This window comes from Eriocheir sinensis, unplaced genomic scaffold (assembly GCF_024679095.1).
Source record: "Eriocheir sinensis breed Jianghai 21 unplaced genomic scaffold, ASM2467909v1 Scaffold656, whole genome shotgun sequence".
Taxonomy (NCBI): Eukaryota; Metazoa; Arthropoda; class Malacostraca; order Decapoda; family Varunidae; genus Eriocheir; species Eriocheir sinensis.
The window spans coordinates 1-15,413 of record NW_026112005.1 but is presented as its reverse complement, the minus strand read 5'-3'; the positions used below and the strand labels follow the sequence as shown (position 1 = coordinate 15,413).

The following is a 15,413-nucleotide window of genomic DNA, read 5'->3' as shown; positions in this document are numbered from 1 at the left end:
TTCCAGAGACAATCACCTCTGTGATGCGCAGAGCACACACAGAGGGGTCTCTCTCCTGGAAGCAGTAATCATTCCATGGAAAATCGGAAAAGTACATCCTCAGGTCATCCTACCGAGCTGAAGCAAAATGCCAGAAGCATCGCCTCCTCGGTGGGTCCAGAGGATGAACAGGAGCGATAGGACAGGATACAGAAATATGGTTATGATCGGAGGAGCCCAACGGAGAGAACAGTTTGACAGCGTAAGCAGAAGGATTAGAGGTAAGGAAGAGGTCTAGAATGTTGGGCCTGTCTCCAAGACGGTCGGGAATACGAGTAGGGTGGTGAACCAACTGCTCTAGGTCGTTGAGGAGAGCAAAGTTGAAGGCTTGTTCACCAGGCTGGTTAGTGAAAGAGGATGAATGCCAAAGCTGGTGGTGAACATTGAAATCTCCCAAGATGGAGATTTCAGCGAAGGGAGAGTGGGTCAAGATGCGCTCCACTTTAGAGTTCAAATAGTCAAAGAGTTTTACATAGTTAGTAGAGTTAGGTGAGAGATAAACAGCACAGATGTATTTAGTAATAGAATGACAATGAAGTCTTAGCCAGATGATGGAAAATTCAGAAGAGTCAAGGTCGTGGGCATGAGAGCAAGTGATGTCGTTGCGCACGTAGGCGCAACATCCAGCTTTGGATTGAAATTTAGGATAAAGATAGTAGGAAGGAACAGAGTAGAGGTGGCTGTCAGTAGCCTCAGAAACCTGTGTTTCGGTGAGGAAGAGAAGGTGAGGTTTAGAGGAGGAGAGATGGTGTTCCACAGAATGAAAATTAGAACGGAGACCGCGAATGTTGCAGAAATTGATAAGGAGGAGGTTCGAGGAGTTATCGGGACACCTCTCAAGTCGGTAGCCAGAAAGGGAGTCCTCACTGGGGAAATTTATGGTCCCCCCCCCAGGCGGGGACTCCGAGGCAGTTATTTTTTTCGCCATGTTGAATTTTGAATTTTGGGAAAAGGTGTGTGTGTTTTGTGAATGTAGTGTGGTGCAGAAAGAAGAGGAACTGTCTTTAGAGAGCATGTATGCTGAACTGCTCTGGCGTTGATGAGACAAAAGGGAAACGGTTAGTGAGGACATGGGAAGAGTCTTTGAAGGGCTTCATCACTCTCCTCGTTCCCCATATATCCTCACCGGGAGTAGCTCACGCCCGTTCGGTAGGTGTCTTCCTACCTACTCCTACAATATATATATATATATATATATATATATATATATATATATATATATATATATATATATATATATATATATGTAGGTAAATACACATATATACTCTCTCTCTCTCTCTCTCTCTCTCTCTCTCTCTCTCTCTCTCTCTCTCTCTCTCTCTCTCTCTCTCTCTCTCTCTCTCTCTCTCACACACACACACACACACACACACACACACACACACACACACTCTCTCTCTCTCTCTCTCTCTCTCTCTCTCTCTCTCTCTCTCTCTCTCTCTCTCTCTTTTTTATTTAAACACATGTTCAGTACATTAGTACATGGCAATATTATTTTTCTAAGCTAAAGTTCCCCCGACCGTTGGGGAGCTTCTGCCGAGGTTACAATTGCATACATGTTTATAAATTATTTGCAAGCGTTTACATTTACGCTTTTTACGGTGGGTGTAGGAGTAGCCACCTGTGGGACGCAACCTTCATCTGCTGAGTGGACAGTTGTGTCACGTCCACATCAGCAGTGAGGTTGTTCCACCACACCACCGCTGCGATGGAGAATGCACGTTGGTGGGTGCTGGAGCGGGCCATTGGCACTTCCAGGAGGGAGGCGTTGCTCAGCATCGTTCTCGTGCTGCGCTCAGACCTCCTCCAGGTAGCCCCCCCCTCTCTCTTCCTCTCTCTCTCTCTCTCTCTCTCTCTCTCTCTCTCTGGACAATAATGAGCAGGGCACCAAGGAAGGTGCATAACACGCATATTTGTTGGCTGTTGGGGGAACGGGGGAGCCGAGTGTGCTGGGGAGGGAAGTGAATCAAGTGTAATTGTTAGTGTTAGTGTGTTGTGGTCACAAGTGAGTTTGTATTTGTTTTTTGAATGAATGTATTGCACCGCAGTCTAAAATCTGTTGAGGGAGGCTGTTCCAATCACGTATGGTGCGTGGATAGTATGAGTGCTTGTATACGTCAGTGTTAGTGTGATATGTTTGGTATTTATGGATGTGTGTGTTACGAGTACGTTGACTGTTTGCCTTGTGTGAGTGTTTGTGATCTTGTACATACGTGTAAGTCTGTGTGCTTGTCTGCGTATGTGAAGAGGGTCCATGTTTATCTGTTGTTTGATCCGTGTTGTGATTCCAGGCGTTCGAGTGTTATTGTTTGTAATGAACCTTGCCGCCTTGCTGTTGATTTGTTCTAACCTATCAATGTTTCTGTGTGTGTAAGGATCCCACACCGTGGAGCAGTATTCCAGTGTTGGTCTCACAAGTGTGTCATAAGCTATGTGTTTAATGTCAGGTGTGCAGTTATGTAAATTCCTCCTCAGGAACCCCAGTGTTCTGTTGGCTGTGGCACTGATATGGTCTATGTGGGTGTTGAATTTCAAGTTAGTTGAGAGATGGATACCAAGGCACTTGTGTGTATGAACTGATTCTAAATTTGAACTGTGGAGAGTGTAGGTGTGACGGATGGGGTTGTGCTCTCTGGTGAATCTTAAAAGTTTGCATTTGTCTGGTCGGAAGTGCATCTGCCAGGTGCGTTCCCACCGCTCGAGGGCGTCCAAGTCGTTTTGTAGTAGTCTGCAGTCGTCAGTAGTCTTTACTGCTCTAAACAGTAAACTATCGTCGGCAAATAGTCTAGTGGAAGAGTTAGGCGTTGACAGTGGAAGATCGTTAATGAACAGAAGGAAAAGAAGGGGGCCTAGAACGGTGCCTTGTGGGACACCTGAAGAAACAGGGACAGTGTCAGATGAAGATCCGTCAAGAACACGTTGAGTCCTGTTAGTAAGAAATGCAGTGATCCAGTGAAGAATAGGTCCTGAAATACCTTAGTATTTCAATTTTAATGTCAGTCTTTTGTGCAGGACTTTGTCGAAGGCTTTGGCAAAATCTAAAACAATAGTGTCAACTTGTTGAATGTCACGTCGGTCGAGTAGCCTCGTAATGTCGTGATATGTAGTAATGAGTTGCGATTCACATGAGCGTTTAGGTCGAAAGCCGTGTTGTGAGTCAGTAAGGATGTTGTTTGCGTCAAGGTGATTCATTATGTGTTTGTGTATTATGTGTTCGAAAATTTTACATGGAATCGATGTTAGTGAGATTGGGCGATAATTGGCTGGGTCAGTTCGGTCACCTGTCTTGAATAAAGGATTAATATTTGCCAAAAGCCAGTTAGAAGGTAATGAGGTGGATGATAGGGTTGGGTGAATATGGCCTAAAGGATGGGGGCAAAGGATTTAAAAGCCGCCCCAAGTTTTCCACTCCGCCCGGGAATCGAACCTGGGCTCTCTCGGTTGTGAGCCGAGTGTGCTAACCACTGCACCACGAAGCCCCCAGGAATGAAGGCGGGAATGTTGTCGGGGCCAGTGGATTTAGTTGCGTCGAGTCCTTCCAGTAATTTCTGTATTCCGTTAGTCGTAATGTCAAGGGGGGCTATGGGGGGGAAGGGTGTGTGTGGCATGTTTGGTGTCAATTGTGTTCTTGTGTGTATACCGATTGGAACTGTGTGTTGAGTATTTGTGCTTTGTGTTGTGGGCTGGTGCACTAATGTGTTAGTGTTGTCTGTAAGTAATGTAATCGTGTTAGTGTCATGTTTGCGCGTCTTAAAGAATTTGAAAAAGTTTTTTGTTATTTCTTACGTTGTCTGCGAGGTAAGTTGCTATGTGTTTGCATTCCACTACTTTTATGTTTTTGGCAAATGTCTTTTGGTGTTTTTTGTAGGCGGTCTAATTATGTTGTGTTGTATGTCTGCGCGCGTCTGTACAGTATTTGCTTCTTGCGATGTTGTCTGCGTAGATCCCTGGAAAACCAGGGAAGTGTGTACCTGCTAGAAAGTGTTTTTTGTGGTATGTGTCTGTTCATTGAGGCGTGTATGGCGTGTTTCAGGTTGTTCCAGTTGATGGAAGGAAGTCTTGTGTTTGGGTCAGTCGCAAAAAAGTCGGTGCTGAAGGCAGTTAGGTCTTGTTTGATCATGTCTAAGTCAGCCCTTGAAAAAAGGAAAATCTGTCTGGATCTCTGTTTATGTCTAATCGGCCGGAGGGAGGTCAGCGTCAATGATGACTATGTCATGGTCACTAAGTCCTGGAACAACCTGAGTGTTTATGTTAAGAATGTTGTTGGTGAGAAAAAGGTCAAGTGTGTGTGCTGTGGTCAAAGGGCCACCGTGGCTAGCGGGGCGTGTTACAGTATGTGTTCGTGTTGGCTGGAGTACTGTTTGTGAAAGTGAAAATGTATTTATGATGTCAACGAATGTGTCATGTAGTTGGCGTCTGTTTGTGTGGGGAATAATGGGGTTGGGGGCGTCAGCATCGGGAGGGTCAAATGGGGATATTGCAGTCCAGTCAATGTCGGGGAGGTTGAAATCACCCGTGATCCAGATGTGTTTGTCTGCCTGTATGCGTGAAAGAGAAATTTGAAGGTTGTGTAAATAGTCTGTATTAGTAGAAGGTGGTTTGTAAAAAGCAGCAATAAGAAGAGATTTACAGTTGAAGGTTTGTAACTGGACCCAGGTGATTTCGCAGTCTGTGTCAAGGTCAGGCCTATGCTGAACACAAAGACCCGGCTTGGTGGCGATGATAACACCGCCACCTTTGCCGAGGTCTGTCGGGCGGTCCTTACGAAAAACGTTATACTAAAGGGGGGAGGGAAAAGCTCACTACTTTCAACGTCAGAAGTCAACCAAGTCTCTGTCCCTACTATTATGTCTGGGTTATGTGTGGTGATTAGGTGGTGTAATTGGGCTATTTTGTTTTTGATACTGCGGAAATTAATTGTTAATAATCGGAGGGAAGTGTGGTTATGATGTGGTGGTAGTGGAAGTGAAGGGAGAGGTGAGGATGGTGAAGATACAGAAGAGACGGGAGGGAGTGAAGAAGTAGAGGAGGGAAGTGAAGCAGGAGGTGATGAACAAGAGGAAGAAAAGGAAATAGGGACTGGGGAAAGTGAAAGGGTAGGATCGGGGGAGGGTGATAGGGCAGACCTGTGTGTGTTAATAACTGTAGTGAGAGGTGAGTGATCGGTCAAGTCTGGCGTACGGAGGGAGCGCACCTGTCTGTGGATGTTGATGGGACTTGGTGTGAAAAGTGGAGCCGGATTATGAGAGGTGAGAGGTGTTGAGAGTTTGGGGTTCAGGAGGAGAAGGTGTTGTGTGCCAGGGTTGCCTGTGTTATGATGATATAGCGTGTCGAAGGAATTTAAAAGTGGGATAGGATCAGCTGAGAAGAATGAGGATGAGAAATTAGGTACGCCGCATCTAAAGCAGATCCACGGGACGCTATTGTCAACCAATCCAGCGTAAGCCAGCGTGAAAGACCCGATACAGCTAACGTGGTACCAGCCAGCATGCTCGGATCTATCACGACACGAATCACACTGGATGGCCCTCTGCCCCCACTTCACCGCCTTGCTACATAGTTGGCAAGGGTACTTAGGGCAATAAGGGCCAGGATTGACCATAGCGCCCGTGTCTCCACATAGAAGCAGCAAGAGAAGGATGGTGTGTCGTCTGTGTGTATCGTTGTTTGTGTGCCGTTCGAAATACTGAACCATGGTGAATGAAAACGACTGTTGTGTGTGAGTGCTTGTTTGTGGTTGTCGTGGGTGTGTTGCTTGTGTCCTCGAATGTGTTAATGCATGTAGTATAAGTGCTATGAGTGTAACTGTGGTGATAAGGAAGGCACTGTGTATGCTAGTATTACGTTTTTCTTGTTTTACCTTCCGTGAGCGTGTACGGTGTTGTTGTGTTGTCAGCCACCTAGTGTTACGCCGCTTCGTGAGCTGGAACAGCCTCGTCCGACAGTTTAAAGTAGTTGCCATTCTCTCTCTCTCTCTCTCTCTCTCTCTCTCCCCAATATTTGTTAATGTCTTGTTGTTTTGGCAAGTGTTTGTTGCATCCATTGTTTTGCTGTGGACTTTGTACAGCACAAGTGCTTGCATTATTTTGTCTCTTTATTGAGCCAGAGGCCTTCTAGTAGTCATGGAGGTCTGTCTCCTTTAATCTTGTTGGTGACGATTTGATTCTTTCATGTTTAAACATGTCTGGTTTTATCTTATTTTTTGTTTGTTTGTTTTTGATCCACGATATCTTGTTGTTCTTTCTCTCAAAGTGATGGCACTCTGCACACTTCCCTGCTCTGTTCTTTCCCTTCCTTAATGCCCTTTTCTGTGGTGGCTGTTCTGCAGCATTGTTCTGTCTCTGTTTTCCGCTTCCCATATCCACAAGGTGCTTTTCAGCTGCCTGCTGCATGGTTGCCTCCAGGTTGTCAAGGGCAGCTAGTTCACTGCTCTGGGTCTATTTTGCCTCAGTTTCTTTGATGCAGTTGTCACAATATTGGGGTTGAAAACCAGTAACTGTGTTGTGCTCTGCTACATTTTATGGAATTTGTAGATGCTTTTGGTATTCAGTTTGAAGCATGTTTCTGTGAGGCTGTGATCTTTGTCCTAACAGCCACCCCTGGTGCTGGTGCAGCAGCGAGGGTCTGAGGTGGGTGCCGTGCTGCGTCCTCACTGCTGCTGACTTCTGTTGCAGTGGAGGCTGCAGGGCCGGGCAGCAGCCTGAGGGGCCAGGACCAGCAGGAGCAGCCTGCCACTGCTGTGAGGATCAGTGCCAGACCATGCACTATAGTACAGTGCAACTCCTTCATCATATTTTGTGCCAAAGAAAAAATTTAGTGCCATAACTTTGAACAGCACCTTGCATGCTCTGATCAGGGGTGGTCAGGAGAACCACCACCACCTTGCTGCTGGCATCTCCAGCCATAAAGGAAAGGGAGAGTTTGAGTGAGAGAAGGTTTGAGACCGAGAGCAAGGTCACCAGACACAGCCTTGCACACACTGCTGAAGGGAAGCATGAGTGCCAAGAGTGTGGGAAAAGACTCCCTGGGAAGGGTGACCTCAACAAACACACCCACATACTCTGGTGGAAGAGCTCATGAATGCCAAGAGTGTGGCAAAGTGTTTGGTCAGAAGAGTGACCTTAATAGACATACCCTTACACACACTGGTGAAAGACCTCATGAATGCCTAGTGTGTGGCAAAGTGTTCAGTAGGAAGGGTAACCTTAACACACACACCCTTACACACACTGGTAAAAGACCTTATGAATGCCAAGAGTGTGGCAAAGTGTTCAGTAGGAAGAGTCAACTTAACGGACACACCCTTACACACACTGGTGAAAGACCTCATGAATGCCAAGAGTGTGGCAAAGTGTTCACTCAGAAAGGTAACCTTAACACACACACCCTTACACACACCGGTGAAAGACCTCATGAATGCCAAGAGTGTGGCAAAGTGTTCAGTAGGAAGAGTAGCCTTAACACACACACCCTTATACACACTGGTGAAAGACCTCATGAATGCCAAGAGTGTGGCAAAGTGTTCAGTAGGAAGGGTCAACTTAACAGACACACCCTTACACACACTGGTGAAAGACCTCATGAATGCCAAGAGTGTGGCAAAGTGTTCAGTAGGAAGAGTCACCTTAACAGACACACCCTTACACACACTCATGAATGCCAAGAGTGTGGCAAGGTGTTCAGTAGGAAGAGTCACCTTAACACACACACCCTTACACACACTGGTGAAAGACCTCATGAATGGCAGGAGTGGGGCAAAGTGTTCAGTTGGAAGAGTGACCTTAACACACACGCCCTTACACACACTGGTGAAAGACCTCATGAATGCCAAGAGTGTGGCAAAGTGTTCACTCAGAAGAGTAACCTTAACACACACACCCTTACACACACTGGTGAAAGACCTCATAAATGCCAAGAGTGTGGCAAAGTGTTCACTCAGAAGAGTCACCTTAACACACACACCCTTACACACACTGGTGAAAGACCTCATGAATGCCCTGAGTGTAACAGAAGGTTCGGTGTGAAGGGTGAACTAAATAGACACATACTTACACACACTGGTGAAAGACCTCATCAATGCCTTGAGTGTGACAGAAGTTTCTTTTCTAAGGCTGAGTTGAACAACCACGTTGTCACACACTCTGATCTGAGAGAGTTCAAGTGTGATGTTTGTCTAAAACATTTCAAGACCAAGCGGAGTATTGCCAGGCACATGAAGATCCACTTCCCCTGAGGTGTTGTGTGGTGCTGCTGTATGTGGTGGCGGTGGAGGACAGTGTTTGGCAACCCCGCCCTGGCTGAAGAACAAGACAAAAGAGAAAACAAAGAGAGAAAGACAGACGTGGAGGAACAACAAGAACAGAAAATGAAAAAGGAATGAAGTAGTAGTGAGTAGTGAACCTTCGCGCTGGTCGGATGTGCTGCGCCTTGCTCGCGAAAGTGCTGAGTCGATATGGCTGGCCCACGGCCAACAGAATAGAACGGTCCACCCGTGCGCATCATTGTGACGTCAGCGGTTTACGTCACCAGAAGTCGTCGAGAGAAAACGGATGATTTTGTAGCGTAAATTATTCTCTCTCTCTCTCTCTCTCTCTCTCTCTCTCTCTCTCTCTCTCTCTCTCTCTCTCTCTCTCTCTCTCTCTCTCTCTCTCTTATTATTATTATTATTATTATTATTATTATTATTATTATTATTATTATTATTATTACTACTGCTACTACACTAATTACTTGATCATTATATCATCATTAGTAGTAATAGTGCAATTACTATAATTACTAGTAATATTATAATTATTACTGTTATTATTACTGTTATTACAATTTATCATTGTTGTTGCCATTATAATTATTTTTTTTATGTACGTACTATTTGCTTTTCAATCTATATTCCCTGTCTCCACGAATGTTCCTATGAACGAAATAAAAGCATTATTATCATTATCATATATATCGTATACACTATGTGTGTGTGTGTGTGTGTGTGTGTGTGTGTGTCTATATATATATATATATATATATATATATATATATATATATATATATATATATATATATATATATATATATATATATATATATATATATATATATGTGTGTGTGTGTGTGTGTGTGTGTGTGTGATTAACCTTCTTATCCAAGTATTTTTTGACATATTCTTACTCGCCGCAATCATCCTCTATTGAACAGTTCACCTGTCCTCCCTCTGACACCCTCTGTAACACCTTAACCACTTATACCCAGTACCGACTTCTAGCCCATTAATTGTGCGACTGCTTCAGTTCCTTAATCCTAAATGCTAAAGTCACCCATCGAAATAAAAGAAAATGGAGCCTAAATGCTAAAGTCACCCATGGAAATAAAAGAAAATGGAGCAAACGAGATGCATCCCCACCAATGGTCAGGTGAAGACTGGTGGGATGGGACCAAGGAGACTATAGAACAGGAGAGGGGGCCTCTATGGGAGACCGTGGGCGGATGGTGGTGTATGTCGGTTGCAACAGATGGCGCAGGAGCAGCTTTGTTTACATCCAGGTGCCTCCCCCCCTCCTGGCACCTACTCCCACCCCCCAGTACCCATCAGCAGTGTTGCTACATGGGATCAAGCAGTAAATGTTGCTACTTTTTTTCTTCAGTCTGGTTATTTCCCATTTTAAATAAAAAAAAAAAACATGTAGAAAGGAAAATATTAAAATGAACAGTAAGAACTAAATATATTTACCAGGTAGATATAACCTGACTGCATGTCATGTTAGTAATGCTGTTATTGTACTGTAGTTATACTTATATTACTTTATCTGCATTTGTGGGAGGTTAGCAGTGGTTAGATGTGCTTTATGTGTTTTAACTGTCTGTATACACACAGGAATGAACCGAGGTTGTAGCCCAACTGCCTTTCTTTCAAAACATGTTTTTTCTCTCAAACTCAGTGTTTTAGCAGCACGCTGACTTAATTCCTCCAGTAATTATTTACATAGATTTGTTGGTTTGTAGGGGGAAAGAGTGGGTGGATAAGATTACCTTGGGCTAACCGATATACTGGTTATTATAGCGCTACTTCCAGACGTCTTTCTCAGATCGACGGCAACACTGCCGTCATTCAAATATCAACACACCGGCCCCTCGTGTAACTGCCCGCCATGGCTACAAATCTCAAATGTGCGGCCTGCTGTGTTTGTGGGAAGAAACGGAGAACACACCCTGGTGTGAAGCTCCATTTATTCCCAAAGGATGCCAGACGGTAAGTGAAGATATATGTGGAAATTCTGTCTTCTAACTTCCGCAAAATAATGAATTTCTGCGAGCAACTAGACACAACAGTGCTCTGAAGGCAAGCGAAATACGTAATGTATACTGTACACAAGCCATTCAAGCAGTCTACAGATCCCCTCAGACAACACTGGGGTGACTGTTCTTCAAGACAATGCACGGCACCTACTTATAACCGTCCTCATCTTAAAGGTCTATGATTTTTTTTCAACCCTTAGATCTTTATGTTGACGTGAAAGATTTATGGACCGATTTATGTATTATACTGAGCAGTGAAGTTACTTTTTCAATGCATCGATGCAGCCGGCCACAGGCCTGGTTGGGTAAGAGGTCAGATCAGGCTTGGCCAAAGTTATCTCCTCACATTACATTTAAATTAGGAAGAAGAAACCCCTAACCCCTCACAAAATCATGAGGAAGGCAAACTGTTGCTGGAGTTGACCCGCTGACTTAACCGTTGATTGCCAGTGACAAGAAGTGTGAAGCATATCACATTTCAGAAATTTCCCTAACCTTGCCTCGCTGCCAAAATGCAATATACTATATATATATATATATATATATATATATATATATATATATATATATATATATATATATATATATATATACATATATATATATATATATATATATATATATATATATATATATATATATATATATATATATATATATATATATATATATATATATATATATATATATATATATATATATAGGTCAAAAGATTCAAAATTACAGGATGTAGACATTATAATGTGTGAATATTAACTTTGTGTGAGATATGGCTGCAATTCATTCAGTATTATCCAAATCTGAAAGAAGCTGCACTTTACTTGATGCATAGCCAGAGGTAAATTATTATGTGACATTGACTCATATACATATGCCGAAGTACTGTTAGATGACACCGTCTTATTACTGAGCTAATTCACAAGAGGCCTCCTCGATCCTTACTCAGATACGTTCTAACTACTGGGGCCTTTCATCAAGGTTTGCTAAGGACAGGTATATATTTGGCAATACAAAATTAGTCAGTTTTTAAAATTTTTTTTATATGCAGATTGATGATTTCATTTAAACCCAACATATTCAGGTATACTTGAAGTTGCCTTGGACTAGATACATTATGATAATGGGAAGACAAAACACAAATATTTCACTAGCAAAGGAAAGAGCAGTCTGTTTAAATTTGCCCTGCATTGCATCATAAATGTTTTGAAAACAATCTATATGTAAAATATGTTTGTTTTTTCAGTTTGTTTCAAATTAAATTTTGTAAGGGGTACCAAAGTCAAACATATCCATTCATTATAAACAGGTATTGCATTGCAGCCAATATTATTTTCATATTAACCCTTAGAAGACAGCGGTGTTTGAGGAGTAGCTCCCCAAAAATAAATGGTCTATACTCTATACATATAGTCATTGCCGACCTTAGGACCGTAGCATAAATATATATATAGTTACTCTGCATAATACGTAGATATTTTTTTGTATCGTCTACTATAGATCCTACCGCAATCTCTAAGTGTTGTTATATTTCTGCCATTCAAAACTGACTGACTGAATTTAGGACTGTCTATGTATATTTCCACTGCTGTCTAAGGGTTAAAAATTATATAAATTTTTAAGGTCTGTTGCTTTCTTTCATTACATTACATTTTGTATTGATTAACAATAATTAGTTAAAATTACCATGTTTTTACTGCAGGTGCCTCCAGTGGGTGAAAGCCTTGAAAATTGGCTTTCAAAAGCATACTCAAGCCATCTGTAGTGACCACTTTGATGGGGTTCATTTTGGCAGCAAGGGCCAGCTGCTGCCGACTGCAACCCCACGTCACACAGGTAAGACGAAGTTATGCATGCTCCTTATTTATGACTTTCTTAATCTCTCTCTCTCTCTCTCTCTCTCTCTCTCTCTCTCTCTCTCTCTCTCTCTCTCTCTCTCTCTCTCTCTCTCTCTCTCTCTCTCTCTCTCTCTCTCTCTCATGTGTGTGTGTGTGTGTGTGTGTGTGTGTGTGTGTGTGTGTGTGTGTGTGTGTGTGTGTGTGTGTGTGTGTGTGTGTTAGTAAATGTAATACTTATACCCATTATCTATTTTGCAGATGGCCATGAGGAGCAACCACCCACTGGGTTCCCGGGTAATAGTCACAACATTTTCTTGTGTACCAAATGCAGTGCATGAGTTGGTAATAGACTAATAGTGAAAGAAACCTTGATGCATTGAACAAAAGTTAGATTTCCACACTTGATGGGTTGAGTGTATTCACCTGACAGATAAGAACAAATAGTAGTTTTGTAATCATTATCACTTACTTTTGATTGATTTGCTTACCTCAGCATCATCCCACAATGCAGCCGCCATTGACTTGGAGCCAATGGAGTTGGAACTCTCCTCTACACAGATTGTGCTGCCACATTATGGTTAGTGAAAATTAATTATGGTAATTACTTTACATTGTAATAAGCCATTAATATCTTGCCATGCTCATTATTATTGTTGTTGCTTTACTTTATCTTCATACTTTGGTGATTTTCAAGTTTGCAATTTAATGTTGTCTGTGTCACTGACATCCTTTACTTCATGTTTTTTCCTGGTAATCTTGCATTATGATGAATCGCTCATTCTGATGTTGGCCGCCAATGCTTCCAACACAAATTGGTGCCATACAAGTGGTTGGTGACCATAAGTACCTCAGCAACCTGGCTGCATCCATGCCATTCCTATCACGGTGCATGGAGCAAGCTTCACATAACTTTCAGACAGAGACAGCTCAATTATCGTTTTATTTCAGATTCAGTGTTTTGCTCAGTCTTTTAGGTGCAGGGTTAATACTATTAGTGGTAGTATTAATACAATTAATGTATCAATTTTCATTGATTTATCAATATTTATATTAATATATCATTAGTGTTTAAAATTTCTAATACTAATAGTAACATAAACAAAAATATCATAACTATATTTAGCTATACTCATTTATTATTATTGCTTTTCTTATTATTAATCCCTTCAGTGTCCTAGCACTTTAAATCTAGTGCTTTTCCGTCTAGCAGCCAAAGTTGTGGCCTTTATGAATGTGTATGTCCTAAGTGTTCGTTGGTGTAACTAGCTATACATCATCAAAATCTGCATCTCTCTCCCTTCTCACCCAGTTGTCCCCATACGTACATCCTTTCAGTATCCAAAAAATTTAAATATACCTCTTCTAATCACTTAACTAATGATGTCAGTTTATATCATACCCCATAACTCGTCCTTTATGATCATAACATCACCTGGCCTCTTAATTCCCTGGTACACCAACAAACCCACTTGGCAATTCTCATCTCTGTATTTTACCATGTGGACATACTCTTCCATTTCCTTCCATGTTTCGCTGTCGAATATTATTCCACGTCTTACAAAACCACATCCCAACAGATCCGAACACAGGTTTCGGTAATACCCAAGAGAATGTGGCAGCCCAAGAGGAGAGTCCAAGAAAGAGGCCACGAGTGGAGCTGAACAGAACTCAGCCACCCCCAGAGGAATGTGGCATTATCCAACCCCACACACAGCTGCTCAGTGTCCCCCAAGCCACATATGAAAATAATGAGCTGCAGCCTGACACTGATGAGTGTGCTCCCCATTGCACTGCACCAGCTCCACGTGCTGATTTTGGTATGAATACTATTAGTTTTTATTGATTGTTGTGTTATTAATCTAATTATGACTCCACAAAATCATGCAAGAGCAGCACGCCATCATGCTCCTCTGAAGCAGAGGGAGAGGGAATAACTCCTCTGCTTTGATGAAAAAGCTGTATAACAGACCACCACAGCATTGCAACAAAATCATTAAAAACAGTACTTTCTCACTGAATGTTTGGTTGGTTCAAGGAAATTGCAGCTATTAATGAAATGCGATTGATAGTTTGAATCAGCATTTGAGAATGGACCATCCTACCTTGTGGATGATATTTCACCATCATATAAATTTATACTCATCACATTAGGCATGCATATGTCCGCATCATTTTACACAAACAAAAGGAAAGAAATTAAATTCCCTCACTTATTTAACTTAGGCATCCCGGGAGAGTTGTAGAATTCCTTCATATAACTGCTGATTTATGTATCCTGAAATGATTTGATATTGATTCTCATAGCATTTTTTTTTTTTGTTCATAATCACAGAACCATGTTATTTTGTATATAATACATTTGTCCTTTACAGTCTTTGATGGTGCATCCTTTCAGGTTGTCAAGTTTAGTAGCTACTCATGAGACGTATTTCGTAATAATCATTAATTTCCAGATGCTTTGCATTAAAAAAAGTGTCATGAAACCTGCCGCAAAAAATAATCAGCTATAGTCAACCCTTGCTTTAAAGAACCAATTTGGAGGAGGGGGGTAATGTTATATCCAAAAATCTTTAACATCTGAAGCATCCATTTTTTAACAAACCTTGTCTATTATATGAACCTAAAAGTTCCCTGTTTCCCTATATAACAATTCTTTCCCTGTATGTGATGCTTAATCCTGACATGCATTTCCATTATCAGCAGGAAGAGTAATTATAAGAATAACTGTACATATAGCTGATAGCAATGCTGATTTAGAGAGAAAGTTGATGCTAATAGCCTTACTTTTAGTAGTCCTGCCCTATAAAATGACAAAAAAAGACAATAATACATCATCATCATCATCATCGTTTAACGTAACATTAATGCACATTAAAACAATGTACATATAGCCCAATGAGTGAAGGGGATCATTTACCTCAACAGAGACTCACGCCAAGTCTGGTAGTCCTTCCCTAAATTCTGTGCCAAAATTTGTGACGCCAAGTATAATAATTAATTTTAGTGACCATTTGCATCCATTTTTCACTGTGATTAAGAAATTGCCTCTCAACAGGGTGTGAAACTGAAGGGGTTGGAGGAAACCCGACTCGGCCATCAAGCTCACCAAAATACAGTAAGCAACCTCTTGTGCTCAGTGATAATTTATCTTCTAGTTACTGTTCAGTGTTGTTATGACCACATTTAATGTGTTGGAAACATTACAGCTTAACAATATACCTCACATCCCTGCATACAAATTGAGTTCAA

General features: G+C 41.9%; 2 protein-coding genes and 1 long non-coding RNA gene across 20 annotated transcripts in view; 2 read left to right on the top strand and 1 right to left on the bottom strand.

Moving 5' to 3' along the window:
• Window positions 1–12,478, bottom strand: part of LOC126993702 (coronin-7-like) — a 133,701-nt gene extending 121,223 nt beyond the window's left edge. For all 18 annotated transcript variants that reach the window (XM_050852872.1, XM_050852888.1, XM_050852887.1 and 15 more), the window contains exon 1: window positions 12,473–12,478. The gene's annotated coding sequence lies outside the window, so the exon portion shown is untranslated. The remainder of the gene's footprint in view (window positions 1–12,472) is intronic.
• Window positions 6,629–8,965, top strand: LOC126993704 (zinc finger protein 84-like). The gene has a single exon (XM_050852893.1). The coding sequence runs from the start codon at window positions 7,037–7,039 to the stop codon at window positions 8,273–8,275; it is 1,239 nt and encodes a 412-aa protein (XP_050708850.1). The 5' UTR covers window positions 6,629–7,036; the 3' UTR covers window positions 8,276–8,965.
• Window positions 11,229–15,310, top strand: LOC126993707 (uncharacterized). The gene is made up of 5 exons (XR_007748190.1): window positions 11,229–12,162; window positions 12,423–12,458; window positions 12,658–12,741; window positions 13,742–13,981; window positions 15,220–15,310. It is a non-coding gene; the product is annotated as an uncharacterized LOC126993707 (long non-coding RNA).
• The last annotated feature ends 103 nt before the right edge of the window (window positions 15,311–15,413 follow it).

Bases quoted from the DNA above. Each gene is read 5' to 3' on its own strand.
- LOC126993704 (XM_050852893.1), top strand. From the start codon at position 7,037: ATGAGTGCCAAGAGTGTGGGAAAAGACTCCCTGGGAAGGGTGACCTCA.